At 38.6% G+C, this 24,196-nt stretch overlaps 1 protein-coding gene across 2 annotated transcripts in view; it reads left to right on the top strand.

Moving 5' to 3' along the window:
• PSEN1 (presenilin 1) overlaps positions 1-24,196 on the top strand; it is a 75,033-nt gene that overhangs the window by 6,000 nt on the left and 44,837 nt on the right. The window contains exons 2-3 of one of the 2 annotated variants that reach the window (XM_082647231.1): positions 2,581-2,662; positions 2,755-2,882. In XM_082647231.1, the coding sequence (XP_082503357.1) occupies positions 2,808-2,882 (75 nt within the window). In that variant the 5' untranslated portion in view covers positions 2,581-2,662; positions 2,755-2,807. Of the gene's footprint in view, positions 1-2,580; positions 2,663-2,754; positions 2,895-24,196 lie in introns of both variants that reach the window. The other variant, XM_082647230.1, reaches the window with a different exon arrangement.

Below are 24,196 nucleotides of genomic sequence, written 5' to 3'. Positions count from 1 at the left end.
AGCTCAGTGTGTCTTAATGCTCACTGTTATAAACTCCTAGATGGCAGGGATGAAATTTTATATAGAGGCAAAGTAGTGTAATACGTGAACCTTTGCTTTGCTCCTTTGCTTACTGAATGTGACTTTGGGCACGTTCATGAACTTCTGTGTGCCACGTTGTTTTCATCTGTAAAATGGGTAAAGTGAACATAATTAATTAAATCCTCTCAGTGTCTGTCTTTGAGTTTTGATGTAAGTAGACAGCCAGTAAACTCCTGTTTAGTGAATGAACAATCACTTTTCTTCTGCTCATATTGTACCTGTAAATGTACTACACTTTATTTACTTTTTATTTATTTTTGCCTGCAGCGCCTTTTCTTGCCTTTTGCTTGTTTCATTTGGCTAACACTGTCTTGCTTACTTGGTTTTGTTTCTGAGGGATTGTATGAGAATATCAGTGACAGATTTCTAAGGGTTTTTTTGTAATAGAGCTGTACTTTAAATGACGTGGTATAGTCTTCAGAGCAGCCAGTGGAGGTAACCAGTTACAACTTTTTCTGTTTGCCATCCTGTGGCATTTCTGCATTAGCTGAGGTAGTAGGTGCTGTACTAAATGTTTTTGTGAAAAAGAAGGGAATAATATGTGCTGTGTTGCTGATCATTAATGCTACATTAATGTTAAATTTTCAATTAGATAGTCAACTTTTAAAAATATAGAAGCATAGGTCAGGACATTTACTTTCAATACTTTGAAAATATAACTGTTCTATTGGAATCCACCTCCCTTTTGGGTAAGCTAACATACATATTGCCAAACCCTAAATATAGGTTTACACCCACAAAAATCTATTTGACTTTTTTAATTGAAGTATATAGGAATGTGCACAGATCGTAGGTGTACAGCTCAGTGAATTTTCACAGACTGAAACCCCTGTGTAACTAACACCCAGATCAAGAAACAAAGCATTACCAATACCCCCAGAAGCTTCTTGTGTACCCCCTTCCAGTGATTAACCCCCATAAAAGTAACTATTGAATCTATTCTTAATTTTAATTCATTTTATTTTTAAAACAAATTAATATTATATATTTAAAACAGAATTGCATAAGTACATCATGTTTAGTTAATATTAATTAGCAATCCTCTGATCTCATACCAGCTAACTATGGGCTGAAGTTGGAGGGGAGGAGAAAGGTAGGCACAGTATTTATTTATTTTATTATTATTATTTTTTAAATATTTATTTATTTATTTGGTTGTGCTGGGTCTTAGTTGCAGCAGGCGGGCTCCTTAGTTGTGGCTGATGGGCTCCTTAGTTGTGGCTCACCCGGCTCTTTAGTTGTGGCATGCGAACTCTTAGCTGCAGCATGCATGTGGGATCTAGTTCCCTGACCAGGGATCAAACATGGGCCCCCCGTGGAGCGCGGAGTCTTAACCACTGTGTTACCAGGGAAGTCCCAGGCACGGTATTTAAAAGCATGTAGGATAGGGACTTCTCTCGCGGCCTGGTGGTTAAGACTCTGCGCTTCCACCTCAGGGAGCGGGAGTTTGATCCCTGGTGGAGCAATTAAGATCCTGCATGCCGCATGGCGTGGCCAAAAAAAAAAAAAAGCATGTAGGATAAAAGGGAAAGCATACCTTGATTAAGAATTTGTCATGATTTGAATGATCCACATATAGGTCATTAAAGGTTAATTGGAAGTCAATACCTTTACTAGAGGAAAAAGTTGCTTTATGTGTTTTTGATGAAAAAATCATTAGAATAAGAAAGTAGAATATTTAGAGTGTAGAAGTTCCTGAAGTTAAAAGTAAAAATGAAACAAGACATTAACAAAATGCTTTCATGTAAATATGTACATGGTAATGTTTTGGATACTATAAGTGAATTAGAATACTGCTTAGGTATGCAAACAGATTTTTTTCCTTCTATATTTCTGAAGACTTTCAATGAAAAGCATAGTTGAAGTCATAAGGAATCGGCTGATGGAAATTCAGGTAGACAGGCAAATGAGAATGTGGCCCCCAGGAGGCTGAAGTGTGGGAGACAGAATGATGTGTGTAAGCAAGGCTGTGCCAGGATGCAGAGTAGAGGCTGGGAGTTAGGAGTCTGCGATTTTGGTCCTGGTCTGCCCAGTTGTGTGCTTTTAAGCAAGTCACTCAACTTGGGTGCCCTTTTGCTTTTGTAAAATAGATATGTTACCTGTTTACCCTGTCTTGGGTCATTGTGGTAAAGAAAAAAAATGAGATGATAAAAAGAAATTTTGCAAAATTAAAAGCACTAGACAAATAATTTTATGGTGATGTAAATTAGGTTGGATTGGAAGAGGGATGTTGATGAGAACATTCTTTAAGATCATTTAGCTCCCTTTGCTCTAGATCTGAAATCATTAGATATCATTCTGCTTGAAAATATTTGGTTTCTCAAGTAGATCTACTCCTTACCAAGAGGTATCTTGAGCTGACAAAAGTTTGTCAGTTGAGGGTCCTGGCAAATTAATACATTACTGGTTTACAAATTAGTCTTATAAGTATTTAATTGGTGTGAATGGATTTACTAGGATTTGACCAACTCTGGGTAACCCAGTAAAATTCTATTTCAGACCTAATCCAGGAGCCTGCAAGTGACAGCAGCCTGTGAGGTCCTTAGAAAGCTTGGCCTGGAGGATAACACATGAAAGAAAGGTTTGTTTTTGGTGAAAGTAACTTATGAAAGTGTTTCAAAATAAAAGTATAACTGTAATGCACAAAAGACTGTTTTCTTTTTCCCTTTTCAGAACCCCAAGAGGCTCTGTTTTCTGTGAAAAAGTATTTCTATACAGTTGCTCCAATGACAGAGTTACCTGCACCCTTGTCCTACTTCCAGAATGCACAGATGTCCGAGGACAACCACCTGAGCAATACTGTACGTAGCCAGGTACAGTGTCAACCTCTACAACTGCCCTTTCAGACTGTGGATTCAGTGACCACCCTCCCTCGCCTCCAGGAGAGGCTCAGGGGGCTGAGCAGGCTTTCTCTACTTTATCAAATTTACATATTTGCTGAACTTCAAATAAGGGAAAGCATTGTACCATTTGGTGCAGGGGACACAAGGCTGTGTGAGACTTGGGTGTTGATACAGTTCCTTCCTGGCTCAGGCATCACCTCCTCCTCTGAGGCCTTTTCCAACTTCCCCAGCTATTTATTATTTTACCTAGCTTGCTCTTATTCTTCTATGAGCTGAGTACATTTTATTTACTTTTAGTTTTTCAGTGCCTAGCCTGGTTCTTTTATTTTTTTTCTTTCTTAATTTTTTTTCTTTTTTAATATATTTTTGGCTGTGTTGGGTCTTCCTTGCTGCATGCAGGCTTTCTCTAGTTGTGGCGAGCGGGGGCTACTCTTCGTGCAGTGCACAGGCTTCTTATTGCGGTGGCTTCTCTTGTTGCGGAACACAGGCTCGAGGTGTCTGGGCTTCAGTAGTTGCAGCACGCGGGCTCAGTAGTTGCAGCACACGGGCTCTGGAGCACAGACTCAGTAGTTATGGATCGCAGGCTCTAAGGCGCACGGGCTTCAATAGTTGTAGTGTGTGGGCTCTAGAGCACAGGCTCAGTAGTTGTAGTGCACGGGCTTAGTTGCTTCGCAGCATGTGGAATCTTCCTGGATCAGGGCTTGCACCCGTGTGCCCTGCATTGGCAGGTGGATTCTTAACCACTGTGCCACCAGGGAAGACCCTAGCCTGGTTCTTGACAGTGCTCAGTAAATGCTCATTGACTGAATGATGAATGCAGGGCTAAGGGTAGAAGTCCTAGGATAGGTCAAAGGAGAGAATCAGGAAAGGGGTGTAGTCAGTGACATGGGACACAGACACTTCACTGGCTATACACACAGACCAGAGCTGCCTGCCACTCTGTTAGCTAACCATTACAGGTTGAAGGCAGTCCACAGATGGCTTGTGAGATGACTGGGGCATCAGCCGCATTTTTAGAGGTGGAGACAGAATGGGGAAAGCCACAAGGCCAACTGTAAGCTATGCTGGATGCAGGGGATGGGGGGCAGAGGGCAGAGTTTCCTCTATTAGAACCAGAGGGCAGAACCAGTGATAGAAGGAAACAGTTTCTGGATCAGTAAAAAGAAATTTCCTCACAAGTACTTTACGTCTGAAAGAGCGTAGGCTGCCTTGTGGGCTAGTGTGTGCATGTCACTAAAAGCAGTTACGGAGGCTGGAAGACTACCAGCCAGATCTGCAGAGGGTTAGTTCGTGGAATGAGCCGTGAACTAGAGCACTAGGTGGCCTGGAAGTTCCCTTCACACTCCAAAGATTTAGGATTCCAATTCAGGGTCAAAACGTGGGAAGAGGGCTTCACAAAGTAAACTTTGATGGGTGCGTAGGATTAGAATAGAGCAAATTGGGAAGTCATTACTGAGAGAAGAAATAACACTAGTGGAGGAAGAATTTTCCTACCATATCAATTGACAGGGGACTCTATCTGGAGATACGTCAGCAGAGGCAGAGGACACTGTATTGCTAGAGCATTTTTAAACAAGTGAAATCAAGTTAAAATGAATTTCAAGGGACGCCCTGAAAGAGAACACCTGAGGGGTTGGGGGAGGGAAGAGGGGCTGTCGCGTCTGGTGCCTGGGCGGGTGTTTAACAAGCAGTGGTACGAAGGACTGATTTTTCTGACAGCACTCCTGCTCCTCTGCTGTGTGTCAGCAGCTTGACTTACTCCTTTTTGCTGTTCCCCAGGAATGACCTTTTGAAAAGATAGGCTGGGCAGGATTATAAAGTTCTTGGGGTACAGGCTGTGAAAGTTTGGATGCTACAGACTTTGTACTCATTTTCAAACTGTTACTTCAGAGGAGAGAGGGGAAAAGTGGGAACAGTTGACGTAGGTCTCTGGGTGCCCCTTCCTTAACCAGAGCATCTCCTATTTTATCTGTTGTACATATTGATCTTCTGTGGATCCCTTTGAACAAAAGATTCCACAGCTAAGAAGTTAAATGTCACTCATCTGCCCCAAACCCTCCAAAGACATCTCATCTCAGAATAAAATCTAGTCTCTGAGGTTTAAACTGTCCCCTCCCCCACCCTCTGTTGTCTCTCACCATCTTCCCCCTCCCTCACTGCTTCCTCTGGGCCCTGGATTCTCCTCCCACTCTTCTCCCTGGCTCTCTTCAGTTCCTTCAGGCCACCTCCTGAGTCACCTTATCAGTGAGGCCATGCCTTCCTTCCCTGCCACCCGGCACTCCCTGTACCCTTCCTTGGCTTTACTTGTGCGTAGCACTTACCAGTGTTCCTAACATACTGTGTAGTTAGATATGATTTGCTTACCTGCTTCCCTCCAAGAACAGTGCTTGGCACATAGGAAGCTCTCCACTGTTGTAATATTGTTTATATCCCTCACACTCAGGTTTTGTGGGGCTTTCCTGGTATTTTTTACTGCCTTTTTTTTTTTTTTTTAACACCTCAGTGACTGATAAATTGAAAAAAGGGTAGCTCTAGAGGAGGTACAAATGATGTAGGATTGTTATTGATAATTACATGTGTTCATGGTCTAATTTTAGCAAGTCTTAGCAAGTCGTGTTCTCAGTGGTACCTTCCAGATCTATGAGGGCACCATTGTCTAGAAAATCAGGCCTAATTTATTTGTTTACTTTTGCCTCTGCTGTTGATAATGTGATGTTAATTGAGTTTATCTTTTATCTCCTTAAAAATATCTTCTATAGCTTATGAAGATCTTATGCATGCATTCTTATATTTTCCAGTTACCACAAGATAGGTATTATTGCCATTTTACAGTTAAAATGCTTGTCCAAGACCACATAGAAAGTTAAATAACAGACCTGGAACTTAAAACTGTGCTTTCTAATCCCAAACTCGCTCCAGTATTTCTTCTGTTCTTCCAATGGTCTCATACCCCAGAAAAGTGTTGTAATACTGAAAAGAGATATTGTATGAAAAAATGCTGGGGAAGAAAAATACGAAGTCTATTCATTTTGCACTAACGTACTTTAAAAAACCCCAAAGAACGAGGAAAAGAATCTCATTGTTACGTTTTTTAGCTATAAAGAAGCCATTGTTTAAGTATATGCTCTGGTTGGTTATGAAAAAATGGGGGTAGGTCCAGATTTAAATTGGACATAGAAGACTGTTTTTGCAGATTAATTGAAAGCAGCTCTTTTATTTCTGCTGTTGGATAGTGGAGTTGTTAAATACAAGTACCCGAAGACAAGCCTCTAAAGGCACAAAAAGTCCTTATCAGGCTTATTTCTTCTTTATTTGCTCAGGACTAGTTTAGAGGAATTAAAAGGAAATTGACAGATGTGGAAAGTGTGAATCTTTCCACACTACTCAGGAGAGGAAGCTCATGTTGAATGTCTTCAGTGTGTTGGACTCTGTGCTAGGTGCTGTGACAAACATTATTTAGTTTTAGGGCCTGGCATTTTGGGGATGTTTATCATAAATGAGCAGATTTTCCTTTTTCCTCTGTCTTCTCCTCCTTTGAATAGCTACTCTAGTGAAGTGCTTATCTGTATGACTCTATATTCTAGAGTACTCAAACATGCTATTTTGCAGTAGATATTACAAAAAGAAAATTCATTTAAAAATATTTTTGAAACCAGAAGGAGAGTGAATATCTTCCCTACAGACTAGGTAAAGATCAGTGTAAAGAAGTGGAGCCTCTGTTCCTTTCCTCTACTCAGTACCTCCCTCCAAAGTCAGGAGCATCCCAAGTCTTGAATTCATATCATGGGGCAGTGCTTTGAGTTTGGGAAAGAAGTGAGAGGTTAACTGGGTATTCAGAATTGTCCAAGAACACTGATGAATTGGCATTTAGGGCTTGTGGCTGAATGAGCTGTAAACAGGTTCCTCAGAAGGAAGAACTAAGTTTGATCCACTTGTAATTTGAAGTAGCTATGTGTAAGTTTGGTTTAATTCAGCTAATTTCTTAGTACCTCATTTTTCCCATCTGTAAAATTAGCTGATTTGCTAAATAAATTCTCTTCCAGAAGCTTTGTTGTGACCAGAAGTTAGGGTGGCCGGCTGCCCCAGTGTGCCTGAGACTGAGAGGTTCCTGGAAGGCAAGACTTTCAGTTTTAAAACTGGGGCAGTCCTGAGAAAATAGGATCAAGTTGGTTACCCTGTAAGAAGTATAATGAAATTGAAACCATTTTGGATCTGATTAACCAAATCGTACTCAATTAGATGACTTTCCTTGTGTAACTTCAAGTATTGTTACATGGTATATTGTTAGTGTTAAGTAGAAGATAACATTTAAAGCATTTTTCTCTTTCCAAAGGTCAAATGTTGCCGGTGGCTTTATTCTTCAACCCTTAGCAGATACAGTCAGGGCAGCCTTAGCCCAGAAAATAGGTTTTCCTTTTGTAGGCTGCTATAGATAATCTCATTCACAGTGAAGGGATTTGAAGTTTATGAGATTAGTCAGAGAGCTGAAAAATAGTGGGCTTCTTTTAATCCGAATATTTATTTCTTAACTTTTTATTACATAATATTTTAAGCATATAGAGAAAATATGGCAAATAATATAATGAGCACCCATGTACCTGGCACCCAACTTTATTAAACTTTAACATATTGTCTTTTTTTTTAATTGCATCATTTTGTTGTTGAGGTAAAATTTATAAATAATGAAATATGTAGATCTGAAATGTATAATTCAATGGATTTTTAAAAATACGTATACCTGTATAACCAATATGACAATCGAGTTATAAAACATTTACATTACCTCAGAAAGTACTTTTGTGCCCCATTATAGTCAGTTCCTACCCACCATAGACAATCATCATTTTGATTTCTTCCTTTTTTTTTTCTTTTTTAACTTTTATTTTATATTGGAGTATAGTTGATTAACACTGTTGTGTTAGTTTCAGGTGTATGGCAAAGTGATTCAGTTATGCATATACATGTATTTCTTCTTTTTCAAATTCTTTTCCCATTTAGGTTATTACAAAATACTGAGCAGAGTTCCCCGTGCTATACAGTTATATATATAGCACAGGAAACTCTACTGTATAGCATATTGTCTTACTTGCTGTGTGTACTTTTTTTTTACTAAGTTTTTTCTGTTCCTGTTATATATTGATTGTACACTAAATGAAATCGTAACCAAACAAGACAAAATTTTGCATTTAATTTGGAAAGATAGTCTAGTTATACAAAAGAAATTACAGATAAAATTGAAGCACCTCTCCCACATTCCCCTTCTTCTCCCAGGATAGTAGTTACTATCCTGAATTTGGAGTTTGTCATGCTTACTATAAATATTTATGAACATAAACAATATTGAATATTATATAATATTACTTTGCATGTTTTAAAACTTTATATAGAGTGTGTGTGTGTAAAAGTTGTAGAAGAAAGTTCCCACTTTCTTTTTTAATTAATTTATTTTTGGCTATGTTGGGTCTTCGTTGCTGCACGTGGGCTTTCTCTAGTTGTGGCGAGCAGGGGCTACTCTTCATTGCGGTGCGCTGACTTCTCGTTTTGGTGGCTTCTCTTCTTGTGGAGCACGGGCTGTAGACGTGCAGGCTTCAGTAGTTGTGGCACACGGGCTCAGTAGCTGTGGCTCACGGGCTCTAGAGCACAGGCTCAGCAGTTGTGGTGCACGGGCTTAGTTGCTCCGTGGCATGTGGGATCTTCCCAGACCAGGGGTTGAACCTGTGTCCCCTGCATTGGCAGGCAGATTCTTAACCACTGTGCCACCAGGGAAGCCCTTCCCACATTTTTGAAATTTGTATATGTAGGTGTATGCTGCAGAAGACACATGTTTTGGGAATTTATATATAGGTGCATGTATCTCTAGTTCATTCATTTTATTTTGTGAATATATTAAAATCTATTCTATTTATAAATATTTGGTAGTTTCCAATTTTCACAGTAACCAACAGTGTTACAGTGACATTCTAATTCATGAATCCTTCTGCACATGTGTGAGTTTCTCAAGGATCATTGCTGCGATTGGGTATAATGATCTTAAACTATATTTGAGATTGCCAGTATGCTCTCCAAAGTGGTTACACATCAAGAGTGTATGGCTGTTTGCATTCTTTTACATCCTTGCCAGTTCTTTTTTTTTTTTTTTTTTTTTTTTGCGTTACTTGGGCCCCTCACTGCTGCGGCCCCTCGCGTCGGAGCACAGGCTCAGCGGCCCTGGCTCACGGGCCCAGCCCCTCCGCGGCATGCGGGATCCTCCCGGACCGGGGCACAAACCCGTGTCCCCCGCATCGGCAGGCGGACCTTCAACCACTGCGCCACCAGGGAAGTCCATCCTTGCCAGTTCTTGATATTGTCTGACTTATTATGTGTCGGTTGGATGGGTTTTTTTTTTAAATAAATTTATTTATGTGTTTATTTAATTTTGGCTGCGTTGGGTCTTCGTTGCTGCATGTGGGCTTTCTCTAGTTGCAGAGAGTGGGGGCTACTCTTTGTTGAGGTGCGCAGCTTATTGCGGTGGCTTCTCGTTGCAGAGCATGGGCTCTAGGCATGCAGGCTTCAGTAGTTGTGGCACGTGGGCTCAGTAGTTGTAGCTCATAGGCTCTAGAGTGCAGGCTCAGTAGTTGTGGTACACGGGTTTAGCTGTTCCACGGCACGTGGGATCTTCCCGGACCAGGGCTCGAACCAGTGTCCCCTGCATTGGCAGGTGGATTCTTAACCACTGCGCCACTAGGGAAGCCCGGTTGGATGGGTTTGAAATATTATCTTATGTTATTTTAATTGTATTTCCCAAATTTCTAATAAAGTTGAGCTTTTTTTTTTATTGGCCATTTGCATTTCTTCTTTTGTGAATTGCCTGTTCATGATCTTTATCCATTTTTCAATTGGTTATTTGTCTTTTTCTTACTGATTTTGTAGAAGTATATTTTTGGAGGGAGGAGGGATGCTAATCTCATGTTAGCTATATGCTTTTCAAATATTTTCTCCCATCTGTGGCTTCAGTGTGTTGATGGTGCCTAGTTTAAATGTTTTAAGTAGGTGAATTATCCTTTCCTTTTAAAAACGAAAATTATTTGGTTTTTTTTCAATTAAAAATAGATTAAGAAAGATATTCAACGCCCTGAATACAAAAAATACTTTTCCATATCCTATAAAGACAGACTGAACTGAAGTAAACTATACTGGAAACTGCTGTGTAGTCCAGCTAATGTTCAACTGTTCCAGTTATTGTTTTACACCCCTACCAGAAAAGTCTGACAAGGAAAAGATGGGTGATTTTGGTGATTTTCCCCTTTTATTTTTTCCACATGTTCTATAATATAGTTATCTCATAATTTAAAAAGAAAGGTATTTTTAAAGGGGAAATTTTCTGAATGTAAAGAAAGGTCACAAAAGGACAATATGCTATCTGGGGAATGTCTGTGGAAAGGGGAGAAGCATTCAAGGTGTCCATGATGACTGACTAACAGTAGTGGGAGAATTAGAGCAGCTGATGTAAAAGAAACTAAAAAAGCATGATAGCCTGGGGTCTTGGTAATTGGAGTTTATATTATGCCCTTGATAAAAGCTTCAGTTGTGTTTGTCAGTCTCCATTTTAAAAGACTGAAATGTTTACAGTGCACTATAGAAACTTTTCATTAAAAATATTGAGTTTTTGGACTTATACCTTAAGCAGGCTTTCATTTTCTAGAAAACTAGCTCATATAAAAATCTTAATTCCTGCTAATAACAGATGAGAGGAGTTACGTCGTTTTCACCTTTTCACTTTTTAGAATTTTTTACTTTTTTATGGTTGTTGACCCCATCTAGGCTGTAAAATCCCAAAAGGCAGAACTTCATTCGTGTTTCTCTGCTGACTTTAGAGTTTATTGATCACCCAGTATCTCTAAACCAGTTCAATACAAATATCCCTGCAAAAGAACAAAGCGGCTTTTGTTTTTTTCTCACATTAGCAAGAGAAAATTCAAAATTTTCTATCTGCAAATAGAAGTCTGAAGTGAATCTTCTCAGTTGCTTAAGGACTTCATCTTTCATGTGAGAGGGTGCTCTGGGCTCCCTGTGCTCTGGACACACTTCCTTAGCCATCTCATATCACTGCTGTTGCCACCGTGTCATTATCTGCACTGCTGTCACCATGTAGGGCAGAGCTCCAGTTTTTATGTAGAACAGCTGTCAAACATTGGCATGTCACAAGAACCAAGTGGAGAATCCATTTTATTTATTTCTCCCTCAAGAGTGCGTGTCCTGATTCCTTAAGATGGCATTCAACCAAAAATTTTACTACTTTCCATTAGTTTACCCACCACCTCTAACTAGAAGCTAGCATGGACTTCATGTTTGTTTTTGCCGTTGGTTGGCTATGTCTATAGGGACTGGAGACTGGAAGGTCGACTGACTAATGACAACTATTTCTGAGAAAGGGCAAAGCTTATAAGTTGTAAAATAATGGAAGTTCTTTGTTTTCTAAATGTATTTTGCAGGTAAGATATTAAAGTAGCTCTAAGAAGAACATTATTTGGGCCTTTTTCTATAGTTTGTGATCTGTCATCATCCTTTGGTTTACTTTTACTATACCTATTAATTTGTAAAGTTTTATTTTCTGGTGCAAAATTTTGATGGGTAGAGTTCATGTTTTGATTTGATGTAGATTTACAACTTTTATGTGGATTAGCTGAGACCTTTTTGCTTTTCTAATATACAAAGAAGTGATTTTTTTGAAATAAGTCTAAAATTCATTTATATTGTTAATTAAGCCTTATAAAATGTATGTTACAGCAGTGACTTTCAAACCTTAGTGTGCATTGGAATCCCTGGGAGAATTGTTAGTACGAATTCTCTGGCCCCAAATCCAGAATTCCTGATTTTGTAGGCCTGGGATGGGGCCAGAGAATTTGCATTTCTGATCAATTCCCAGATCATGCCAATGCTTCTGGTCCAGGGGCCATAATTTGAGAACCACTATATTTGAATAAAGAATTAAAGGGAAAGTGACATTAGAGAAAAACAATTAGATTTATAAATTGAATACTCAGTGTTTTAATTCATATTAGTTTATTCTGACCCAAATTTTCTAGTCCTTAAGGAAATAAATGTCAACAGCCTTTTTGATTTAGAATAGAAAAAAATCAGTCATTTGCTAACTAAAAAAGAAGCCTTAAAGTAGTAATCCATTGAAAGGTCAGTAATAATTCTCTATGTAAAGCAATTGCTGAAGAAGACATGTAAATCGTTACCTTCAGCTGCTAAATTTACAACATTAAAATGTGTCTGGTCTTTATAAAAGAAGGTCATCTGCAGTATCTTTTCTGAATTCAAAATATTAAATGCAGAGAACTTTATTAAGTTACTAGCAAATCATAAACTGGCAGAACTAACCCCCTCATTTTCTAGATGATAGTGGGTCACTTTTTTAAAGTGTGAGAAATCCTATAAAATTAAACAGAATGCAAACTATAAGCTGTTGAAAGTGGTGATTAAGTACTTGGGACCTCGAGGAGAAAAAAAATAAATGAAAGGAGTGATCTAAATTTAAGCTGAATCGGGTCCACGGGCTCAATCAGCCTTTGGATGATGATGTTACTGTACTGTTTATGGTAATGAATTTGTTTTCCCATTTATGCTGAAATGAAATAAGGAGAAAGAAGAACGTAAAATCTTGGTGACCTCCAGAGGAACATGCTTGTTTTTGCATGAGAGTAAAGTTAGAAATCCTTGGCACAGATCTTCATAGTTTGTTAAAAAAAAAAAACCAACTCTAGGTTCAAGCCTAACACAACAGCACCATAAATGTTAAATATTATCTCTCACCAGTTATATCAACTGTTCAGGGAAATGACAGCCTTCCTTGATGGCAGAGTGATGGTTAAAGCTCTAACTCTGGGCAATCACAAAGCTTGGACAGGTGCTGGATGGAATTCTGCTTGCTGTTGGAAACATATTGCGTATGATTAATAAATATTTTCAAGTTTCCACATAACTTGCCAGTTCTTCAGTTAAGCTCCTCTTCTAGTTTTTCCTACAGTGCAGGGCTTAGGAGCCTCACAGTTCTATTTGTGGAAATCCAAACAATATGTATAAAGTCTTATAAGATTCATAGTTTTTCTTATAAATAAATATCCATCTTTAAGTAAATAATATGCAGATATATTTATATCAACATAATGGAATACAGTGTTAATTTTTACATGGGACTTATTACATGGGAATGTATACATGAAATAATATTCGATGAAAAAAGTAGGATGCAATATTCGTGAATGTTCACTGTAGCTATGTACCTATGTGTGTATGTTGAAAAACTAGAATTTGAGATGTAAAAATGAGTTGTTTTCCTTATAAAATCATCTAAGTTCATATTCAGCAATACAAAATTATAAAATGAAGTGTGGCAAAACTGCCATGAACAAAGTCAAAAAACAAACTGGGCAAAGGCTTATAATGCCTAATGACAGATATATCTTAATATACGAAGAATTCTTATGAAGCCAAAAGGGACATAAACAACTCAGAAACAATATTACCAAAGGATACGAGCAATATATGTATATGGAGGAGGAAGAAGAAATATACATGGTAATAAATATATGAAAAGACTAGTTGATCAACCTTACTAGTAATGAGACATAGAAATGAAAACCTTTCATTTTTCACCTATCAGTGAGCAAGGCTTGATCCCCATTGCTACTAAAAGTGTGGGGAAATAGGCATTCTCATTTGATGTTCACGGGAGTTAAATTTGTGTTTATTTGGAGGCAAGTTTTCAAGTGAGTCCACTACATATACATGCCTTTTGGAGATAATTTGGCAATTGAATCTAAAAAGGCATAGACCGTGTGACCTGGCATTTCCACTTCTAGAAACTTGTCCTATAAAAACATTTCCATAAGAGTGCCAGGAAATATAGACAAGAATATTTATTGAAACATCATTTGTAACAGTGAGAATTTGGAGATAACCTCAGGCTTTTCTTATGGTTTACCCAGTCAGTAGTATAAGGTAATGGCGAATAGTAGGATCTTTTGGCTAAACTGTCCAAATTAGAATCTCTGCTCTAGAACTTCTTAGCTCTGGGATCTTTGGCACACTATCTGATCTCTCTGAGCGTCGATTTCTTTATCTGTTAATGAAGTTTAGAATATTAATAAACTCAGAGTTTTATTAGGATTAAATGAGACAACTCATCTGAAGTGCTTAGAGTGTCTTGCACATACATAGTCAATAAATGTTAGCAATTATTATCATAATTGTCATTATTACTGTGCCATTACTGTAGTGTTTAAGTTGAGGTATATTTACAAGTGTTGATATAGAAAGGTATCTGACATATCATTAAGTGACAAAAGCAAATTGCAGAACACGGCTTTAAAAGTATCTGAAAGTACATCAGATTGCTCACCACGTTCATATTGTGGAACAGAGATTAGGAAGGACATTTAGTTTCTGTGTTATAAACACAAGTTGATAACACTTTTTAAAACTTCTAAAAATGTTTATAAACTGGGCTTCCCTGGTGGCGCAGTGGTTGAGAGTCTGCCTGCCGTTGCAGGGGACGCGGGTTCGTGCCCCGGTTCGGGAGGATCCCACGTGCCGCGGAGCAGCTGGGCCCGTGAGCCATGGCCGCTGAGCCTGCGCGTCCGGAGCCTGTGCTCTGCAACGGGAGAGGCCACAACAGTGTGAGGCCCGCGTACCGCAAAAAAAAAAAAAAAAGTTTATAAACCTTTGTTTATAATATTTCTTTTAACTACAGAAATAAAACTAAAAACCGGGGGCAGGCAGGCAGAAAACAAGGTTTTAAAAAAAAATGGGCAAGCCCTATGCTCTATTGAAAATACCTCCACAATTTTTGCTGCCTGAGAACTATCCCTGCCTGAGGGTCCACATGCTTTAGTGGCTCAACCTGTACTCGCATCATGTTCTGAAGTGAGAGAAAGGAGAAAGAATTAAAATGAAGCCTCTGACGTAATGGTGTAGGAGCTCTGGGGAATGTGGCTTCGTAGGAACTCACTTCCCACATGCTGGCCACTTCCCATAGGACCCTGCCCTCCCTGAAACTTACAACATTTATACAGTGAGTAATCCTTCCTCTGCCAATGAAATGAAATCATTTATAATGGCTACAACACTGGTTTTTCTGAATCTTAAATATAGCCTTTAAGGGCAGAACTGTGCAGGCTGTAAAAAGATACTTGGTGGCCAGAGCATAGGGGGAAGGTGAGGGATCAGTAGGCAGAGAACAGAGGATTTTTAGGACCGTGGAACTATTCTATATGGTACTATGGTAGATGCATTTATTATGCATTCTTCAAAACCCACATAATGTACAATACCAAGAGTGAACCCTAAAGCTAACTATGGAGTTTGGGTGATAATGAGGTGTCAGTGTAGATTTGTTGGTTGTAAAATGTACCACTTTAGTGTAGGTTGTTGATGGGGGAAGGCCGTGTGGGGCAAGGAGTGTAGGGTGTATGGGAACTCTTCGTACTTTCTGCCAAGTTTTGCCGTGAACCTAAAACTGCTCTAAAAAATAAAGTTGTTTTTTTTTAATTAAGAAAGAAATGAGCTACTACCACACACACAAAGAGACCTTTATGTTCTTATCTTTTAGAAATATATACTAAAATATTTATGAAGGAAATGATACGTCTGAGTTTGCCTCAAAATAATACTGGGGGCAAAGTGGGTGGGAAAACAAACGGAATAAGGTTAACCATGAGATGACAATAATTGAAGCTGGTAAAGTGCACGTGGGGCTTCATTATACACTTCTGACAGTATATGCTTTAACTTTTTCCATAGTAAAAAGTTTGTTTTTAATTAGCCTTAAAAATAATGCTAAGTCGTCATTCTAATATTTAGCCAAGATTTTTCATTTTGGAAATCCCTCAGTAGTTCTAGTGTCACCTTCCTAATGTGACAGTTTTCAAAGGCTCTACACACCTCTTTGAGAAAAACACTTTTTTCTTAAACATTCACTTTTTTAAAAATATATTTATTTGTTTAGGGACTTCCCTGGTGGTGCAGTGGTTAAGAATCTGCCTGCCAATGCAGGGGACACGGGTTCAAGCCCTGGTCCAGGAAGATCCCACATGCTGCAGAGCATCTAAGCCTGTGCACCACAACTACTGAGCCTGCGCTCTAGAGCCCGCGAGCCACAACTACTGAGCCCGCGTGCCACAACTACTGAATCCTGCGCCCCTAGAGCCCGTGCTCCACAACAAGAGAAGCCACAGCAATGAAAAACCCTCACACCACAACGAAGAGTAGCCCCCACTCACTACAACTAGAGAAACCCCGTGCGCAGCAACCAAGACCCAGTGCAGCCATAAATGAATGAATGAATATATATATATATATATATATTTTTTTTTTTTTTTTTGGCTGCACTGAGTCCTAGCTGCAGCATGCAGGATCCTTTAGTTGTGATGTGTGGACTTTTAGTTGTGGCATGTGAACTTCTTCTTAGTTGTGGCATGTGGACTCCTAGTTGTGGCATGAGGACTCCTAGTTGCAGCATGAGGACTTCTTAGTTGCGGCATGCAGACTCTTAGTTGCAGCATGCATGCAGGATCCAGTTCCTCAACCGGGGATCAAACCCAGGCTCCCCTGCACTGGGAGCAAGGAGTCCTACCCACTGGACCACCGGGGAAGTCCCTAGAAAAACACTTTTTAAAAAACAGCTTTGTTGAAGTATAATTATCACACAGTGAACTGCATGTATTTAAAGTATACACTTTGATCAGTTTTGACATACATTTGTACCCTGGAAACCACCACCACAGTCACAATAATGAACATAACCATTGCACCTAAAAGTTTCCTCATGCTCTCTTGTAATCTCTCCCTCCTGTCCCCCCGCAACTGCTGTCTATTCCCAGGGAACCACTGATCAGATTTTTGTCACTGTATTCTAGTATTCATTTCGTAGAATTTTATATAAATGAAATCATATAGGACATACTCTTTTGAGAGGCTTTTTCATTGAGTATAACTCCTTCTAGTCAAGATTCATCAGTCTTATAGCATGTGGCAGTAGTTCCTTTTTATTGCTGTGTTGTATTCCATTATATAGATATACCACAGGTTTTTTTGTTTTGTTTTTTTTTATCCCTTCACTTGTTCATGGGTATTTGCATTGTTTCTGGTTTGGGGTTATTACAAATAAGGCTGTTGTGGATGTTTGTGTACAGATCTTTGAATAGACATAATTCTTTCATTTATTTTGAGTAAATACCTAAGAGTAGAACATGATCCAATGTAGAAGGTATATATGTAGTTTTTTAAGATACTGTCAAACAGTTTTCCCAATTGGTTGTATAATTTTGCACCAGCAGCATATGAGAGTTCGAGTTCCTCCACATCCTCATCAGCCCTTGGTACAGTCAGTCTTTTCAGTTTCTCAGACATTCTAGTGGGTGGGTACTAATATCATTGTGGTTTTAGTTTGCATTTCTCTGAATAATTATGTTAAGTATCTCTTCCTGTGCTTGTCATCCTAATATCTTTGGTGAAGTATCTGTTCAAATCTCTTACTCAATTTTTAAATTGGGTTGTTTGTTTTCTTTTTCTTTCTTGTTTTTTTGGAGGGGGTTGTTTTATTGAGTTTTGAGAGTTCTTTATATATTCCAGATACAAGTCTTCTATGATATATATGATTTGCAAACATTTTCTCCCAGTCTATGGCTTGTCTTTTTATTTTCTTAACAGTGTTTTTTAAAGCGCAGAGATAGATCAGTTCAAATATTGATAAAGTCCCTTTTATCTATTTTTCCTTTTGTGGATCTTCCTTTTCTTTATGTCATACCTGAGAAATCTTACTTAACTCAAGTTCTCAAAAGTTTTTTCTTACATTAGTTTCTTCTGGAAACTGTAGTTTTAGGTTTTACATTTAGGTCTGTATTGTAAGTATAATTTTTTGTATATGGTATGAGGTATGGATCACAGTTCAATTTTCTCCATTTGGATATCCAGTTGTTTCAGCGTCATTTGTTGAAAAAGACTATCCTTTCTCCACTGAATTGCCTTTGCACCTTTGGGAAAAATCAGCTGTGCATATGTGTCAGGCTGTTTCTGGGCTCTCTGTTTTGTTATTTGTGCCAATATTACATTTTTTGATAACCATAACTGTATAAGAAGTCTTGTGGCATTAGTTCTCCAACTTTCATTGTTTTGGATATCTTAGGTCCTTTATTTACATATTAACTTAATAAACATTTCTACAGAAAAGCCAATTGAGGTTGCATTGAACCTTCAGATCACTCGGTAGGGGGGTGAGGGGGTGGCGTTGGTAGAATTGACACGTTAACAATATTGAGTCTTTCAATCCATGAATACACAGTATAGCTCTACGTTTATCAAAAATTTAGGTCTTTAAAAAATTTATTTTAATTGTGATAAATGACATGACATAAATTTTAAACTTTACCATCTTAACCATTTTTAAGTGTACAGTTCAGTAGTGTTAACTATATTCACATTCTGGCACAGTAGATTTCTAGAACTTTTTCAACTTGCAAAACTGATACTCTGCACCTATTGAACAACTCCCTATTTCCCCATCTCCACAGCCCCTAGCAACCACAGTTATACTTTTATTTGAGTTGGACTACTTTAGATACTTCATATAAGTGGAATCATGCAGTATTTGTCTTTTTGTGATTTGCTTATTTCACAGTATAATGTCCTCAAGATTCATCCATGTTTCAGCAAGTGACACGATTTCCTTCTCTTTTCTTTTTTTTTCTTTTTTTTTTTTTTTTTGCGGTACGCGGGCCTCGCACTGTTGTGGACTCTCCCGTTGTGGAGCACAGGCTCCGGACGCGCAGGCTCAGCAGCCATGGCTCACGGGCCCAGCCGCTCCGCGGCATGTGGGATCTTCCCGGACCAGGGCACGAACCCGTGTCCCCTGCATCGGCAGGCGGACTCTCAACCACTGCGCCACCAGGGAAGCCCGATTTCCTTCTCTTTTAAGGCTGAATAATATTCCATTGTACATATGTATCACATTTCCTTTATCTGTCTATTGATAGACATTTGAGTTTCTTCTGTCTCCTGGCTCTTGTGAATAATGCTGCAGTGATCATGGGTGCACAAATATCTCTTTGAGATACTACTTTTAATTCTTTTGGATATGTAACTAGAAGCAGGGTTGCTGAATCATATGACAATTCTGTTTTTAATTTTTTTGAGGAACCTGCGTACTGTTTCCTATAGCGGCTGTACCATTTTACATTCCCGCCAACAGGGCTTCAATTTCTCTGCACCCTTGCTAATACTTGTTATTTTCTGTTTTTTTGGTAGTAGCCATCCTAATGCATATAAGATATCTCATTTTAGTTTTCATTTGAATTTCTCTGATGAATAGTGATATTGAGCATCTTTTCTTATGCTTGTTGGCCGTTTGTATATATTCTTTGGAGAAATGTCTATTCAAATCTTTTGCCATTTTAAAATCAGATTATTTGTTTCTTTGTTGTTAAATTTTAGGAGTTCTTTATATGTTCTGGATATTAACCTATTATCAGGTATGTAATTTGCAAACATTTTCTTCCATTATGTGGTTGCCTTTTTACTGTTTGTTTCTTTGATGCACAGAAGTTTTAAAGTTTGATGTAGTCCTATTTGTCTATTTTTTCTTTTGATCTTTAATTTCTCTTAGCAATATTTTATAGTTTTCAGTGTACACATATATTTGGGGTTCTTCAAGACCATGCTCAGGTTCAGTGATCAGGTAGTAGAAGGACCCACAGATCTCAGAAAAGCCGTTATACTCACTGTTACAATTTATTACAGTGAAAAGGCAAAGATTAAAGTTAGCTACAGAAAAAGGCACAAAGGGCAAGGATCCAGGAGACACCAGGCCCAAGCTTCCAGTTGTCCTCTCCCAATGGAGTCATGCGAACAGTGTTTAATTCTCCCAGGAACAGTGTGAGACAACATGCACGGAGTATTGCTCACCAGGGAAGCATACTTGAGCCTTGGTGTCCAGGAGTTTTATTGGGGGTTGGTCATGTAGACATGTCTGAACATAGTTCTGTAGCCCCTTCTAAGGTCAAGCAGATACCATGTAGCCCAAAATTCCCACCATGGATCACATTGTTAATAATGTGACCCAAGGCCTCATGTAAACAGAAACACTCTTAACAGGTAGCCTATTCCAAGGGCTTAGAGGTTATCTCCTAGGAAGCAGACCAGATCTTTCTTTGGTGTGTGCAGGGTTTGGACACCCCTGACCTGCTGAGTTAATCCTTTACAGTACCAAAGCCCTTTCACATCTTTTCATCCTTCAGGTCTCAGCTCAAATGTCACTTCCTCAGAAAGATATTCTCTGGTCACATTACTTGAAAGTAGTCCCATTCTATGTATTTATCACATCACCCTATTATAGTACTGTTCCAGTCTGTAATTATCTTGTTTATTATCTGTCTTCCCCTGCTTGAAATCATTTCATGAGGGCAGACTTGTTGACTGCTATATCCTTGTACATTCACTTTTTTAAATTAATAAGTTTTAATTAAAACAAAGTACCATAAGCCAAATAGAAAGATGACAAAGGATATGAATACTTAGTTCATTAAAAAAAAATACTCAGGGCTTCCCTGGTGGCGCAGTGGTTGAGAGTCCACCTGCCGATGCAGGGGACACGGGTTTGTGCCCCATTCCGGGAGGATCCCACATGTTGCGGAGCGGCTGGGCCTGTGAGCCATGGCCGCTGAGCCTGTGCTCTGCAGCGGGAGAAGCCACAACAGTGAGAGGCCTGCATACCGCAAAAAAAAAAAAAAACCTCATCTTTTCTAATAATAAGAGACGTAAAAGTTAAAATTACACTGAGATCCCATATTTTAATACCTATCAAACTGGTATAAATTCAGGCCTCTCATAGCTTACTATGTTGACAAGGGCTTGTTGAAACAGGCACTCTCCTGCATTGCTTAGACTTTAAACTGGTACAACCCATAAAGAGGGCTATTTGGCAGTATAAATCAGGATTTCAAATGTGTGTATACTTTGACCCCGTACTTTTACTTTTACTTCAGGGAATTTATCCTGCAAATATGCCCCCATACACGTGAAGTAACTTACAGGGGGCATTCATTGCAGCAGTGTTTGGAACAGCAAAAAGTTGGAAACAAGTTTAATGTCCATCATTAGAGGATTGGCCTATTAAATTATGATATAGTCATATACTAACTATACAGCTGGCTAAAAAAAAATTTTTTTTAGAGAATAAGGATATTCTTTACTGATGTGTAAAAAACTCTCTAAGATACATAGTTCAAAAAAGAAAGCAAAGTACAGGACAGTGCATTTATTGTGCTACCATTTGTGTGGACAAGGGGAATGAGAATATATATTTGTATTTGCTTGTATATGCATAAGGAAACTTTAAAAAGATTTGCCGAGAACAGTGACAGTGGTAACCTGGGGGATTAGGAAACTAAGTAGATAGTTAAGTGGGAGGTTTTTTACTGTATACTTCCTGGCTTTAGAACCGTATGTATGTTTTACCTGTTTAAATAAATAAATTATACTTTAAAAGACAATAATATGGTTAGTTTTTAAAACAGTATCTGAAGTATTACTATAAAGATGAAGGGGTGTGTGTGTGTATGTGAGAGAGAGAGAGAGAGAGAGAGGGAAACAGTGCTCTAGTATCCCCGTATCAGCTCCAGGGGCAGGGCAGGGTGGGGCTCGCTAATGTTCATCATAAACCGGAACATCCAGTAGAGTACCATAAACAGGCATTTTATGATTGCCGCTTTCATGCTAGGCTCACCCAGTTACAGCTCACGTAGGCTGGTAGGACAGCTGTGGTGCCATAGCAAGAACTCAGGTTTTGAAGCAAGAGACTTGGATTTGATTCCTGCCTCTGCTGTTTTCTGGCTGTGAGATTTTGGACCAGTTGCTTTAGTGTTCATCTGCCAAAACCTCCCAATATATGAAAAGAATAAATAAGATGACGTGAGAGTGCTTTGTAAATTATATAAGTACTTTATATCAATTATATAATACTAAATTATATAAATGCTTTGTAAATACTCTATAAAGGGAGCTGTTATTACTTGCATTTTAGTTTATATTGAACATTAATCAGCCCATCAAGTTGGTCGTAATTGTATTGCTGAATATTAGTCACAAACATAACATTCTTAGCGTATGACGTAGTCACCTCCTTCTAAGAAAATAGAAGTATGAATTCCCTCAACCCTCCTGCTCCTCAGCTATCAATCACACTATACCCGTGTTTTCCAGATCCCACCTTCCTCATAACCATTTCCTTCCTACTGAACTTTAGTGACTTGTGTTCGGCAAAAATTATCTTTCTTGGTGAGTGGTATACATATTTCTATCTTTTGTGCTTTGCAGTAGTTTCCTTTCCGCTCCTCATAGGGCTTGAGTCTTCATAAATGTTTTCTCCATGAGGTCAGACTGAGGCAGAGGGCACCAGTGCCTTTGTAAGGCCAACTTTTCTCTCTCCTTCTCTTATCCGCCATTTATCCCTTACCCTGTTTCATTAATTATCGTCTCTCTGTCTTGTATCATCACCCTTTTACTCTAATCCTAATTCTATACTTTGACCTGACAAGTATGCTTAAGTCTCTAAAATAACTTTTTCAAATTTGAATCCCTTCTGTTGTCACTTTTTTTGTTTTTGTTTTTGTTTTACTTCAAGGAATGATTGCCTCTAATTTCTCAGTTTCCATTCAATCCCCAGTCCATTATGATTTATGAATAACCTGCTGCTTCTCTCGTTGGTCGTCATCCCACTCTGTATTTTTCCTTCCACAGCTGTTGTAGTACATTAATGACCAACATGTCCATCTATACTTTCTCCCTGAGATTTCATCCACTTGCATAGCAATGGAAACTAATGACTTCCCCCAACTCTCTTCTGAGCTTGAAATTCTTATTAACTGCCTTTGGAGTTTCCTGCCTGGTTGTAGGTACTTCAGATTCACCTATCTCCCTAACTAAAATCTCTCTCCTCTCCTCTAGCCTGCTCATCTTCTTGTGTTCCCTATATCTATCAATGCCATCACCACCTTCCTAGTCCCTTATGCCTAAACCTCCAGAGTCATCCTTGACTCCTTCCTGACCATTCACATGTAATTTGCCACAAAGCCCTGTCAATTCCACTTCTGAAATATTCTTCTCATACCTCTCCTATTTTCCATCGTCACTCAGTCAAGTTTCTTGAAAATGAAACATAATCTGATGTGTCACTTCCTCAACCTTAACAATTTTTATGACTCTGTTTCCTACAGGACAAAGGTTGAAGTCCCTGGCATGGCAAACAGGGTTCTTTACAACCTGTTCCTAACCTTCCTTTCCTGCCATCAGCCCTGACCACCCTATCCTCCAGCCCCCTCAGGAGTACTCACTGATTTTCTGCATAGGCCTGTGCCACTCTACATGTTGTCTCTGCCAGGAGCCCATTCACTTTCTGCTCAAGAATTATATCTTTTATGTTGTGTTTCTTTTTTATTTTATTTTATTCTTAATTTTTTATTGACATATAGTTGATTTACAATGTTGTGTTAGTTTCAGGTGTATAGCAAAGTGATTGTTATACATATATATATATTTTTTTTTTCTTTTTCAGATTATTTTCCATTGTGGTTTATTACAGGGTATTGAATATAGTTCCCTGTGCTATACAGTAGGGCTTTGTTGTTTATCTGTTTTATTTATCGTAGTTTGTATCTACTAATCCCAAACATCTAATTTATCCCTCCTCCACCCCCTTTCTCCTTTGGTAACCATAAGTTTGTTTTCTATGTCTGTGGGTTTGTTTCTGTTTTGTAAATATGTTCATTTGTATCATATTTTAGATTCTGCCTATAAGTGAGATCATATGATACTTGTCTTTCTCTTTCTGATTTACTTCACTTTGCATGATAATCTCTAGGTCCATCCATGTTGCTGCAAATGGCATTATTTCATTCTTTTTTATGGCTGAGTAATATTCCATTGTGTGTGTGTGTGTTGCATATATGTATATGCCGCATCTTCTTTATCCATTCATTTGTTGATGGACATTTAGGTTGCATCCGTATCTTGGTTAGTAAACAGTGCTGCTGTGAACATTGGGGTGCATGTATCTTTTCAAATTAGAGTTTTGTCTGGATATATGCCCAGGAGTGGGATTGCTGGATCATATGGCAACTCTATTTTTAGTTTTTCAAGGAACCTCCAGACTGTTTTCCATAGTGGCTGTACCAATTTACATTCCCACCATATGTTGCCTTTCTTGATCATACAAAATTAATCAGTCCTGTAGCACT

The sequence above is a fragment of the Grampus griseus genome (assembly GCF_964374135.1).
Source record: "Grampus griseus genome assembly, chromosome: 2".
NCBI classification, from domain to species: domain Eukaryota; kingdom Metazoa; phylum Chordata; class Mammalia; order Artiodactyla; family Delphinidae; genus Grampus; species Grampus griseus.
This window is presented reverse-complemented; position numbering and strand designations above follow the sequence as displayed.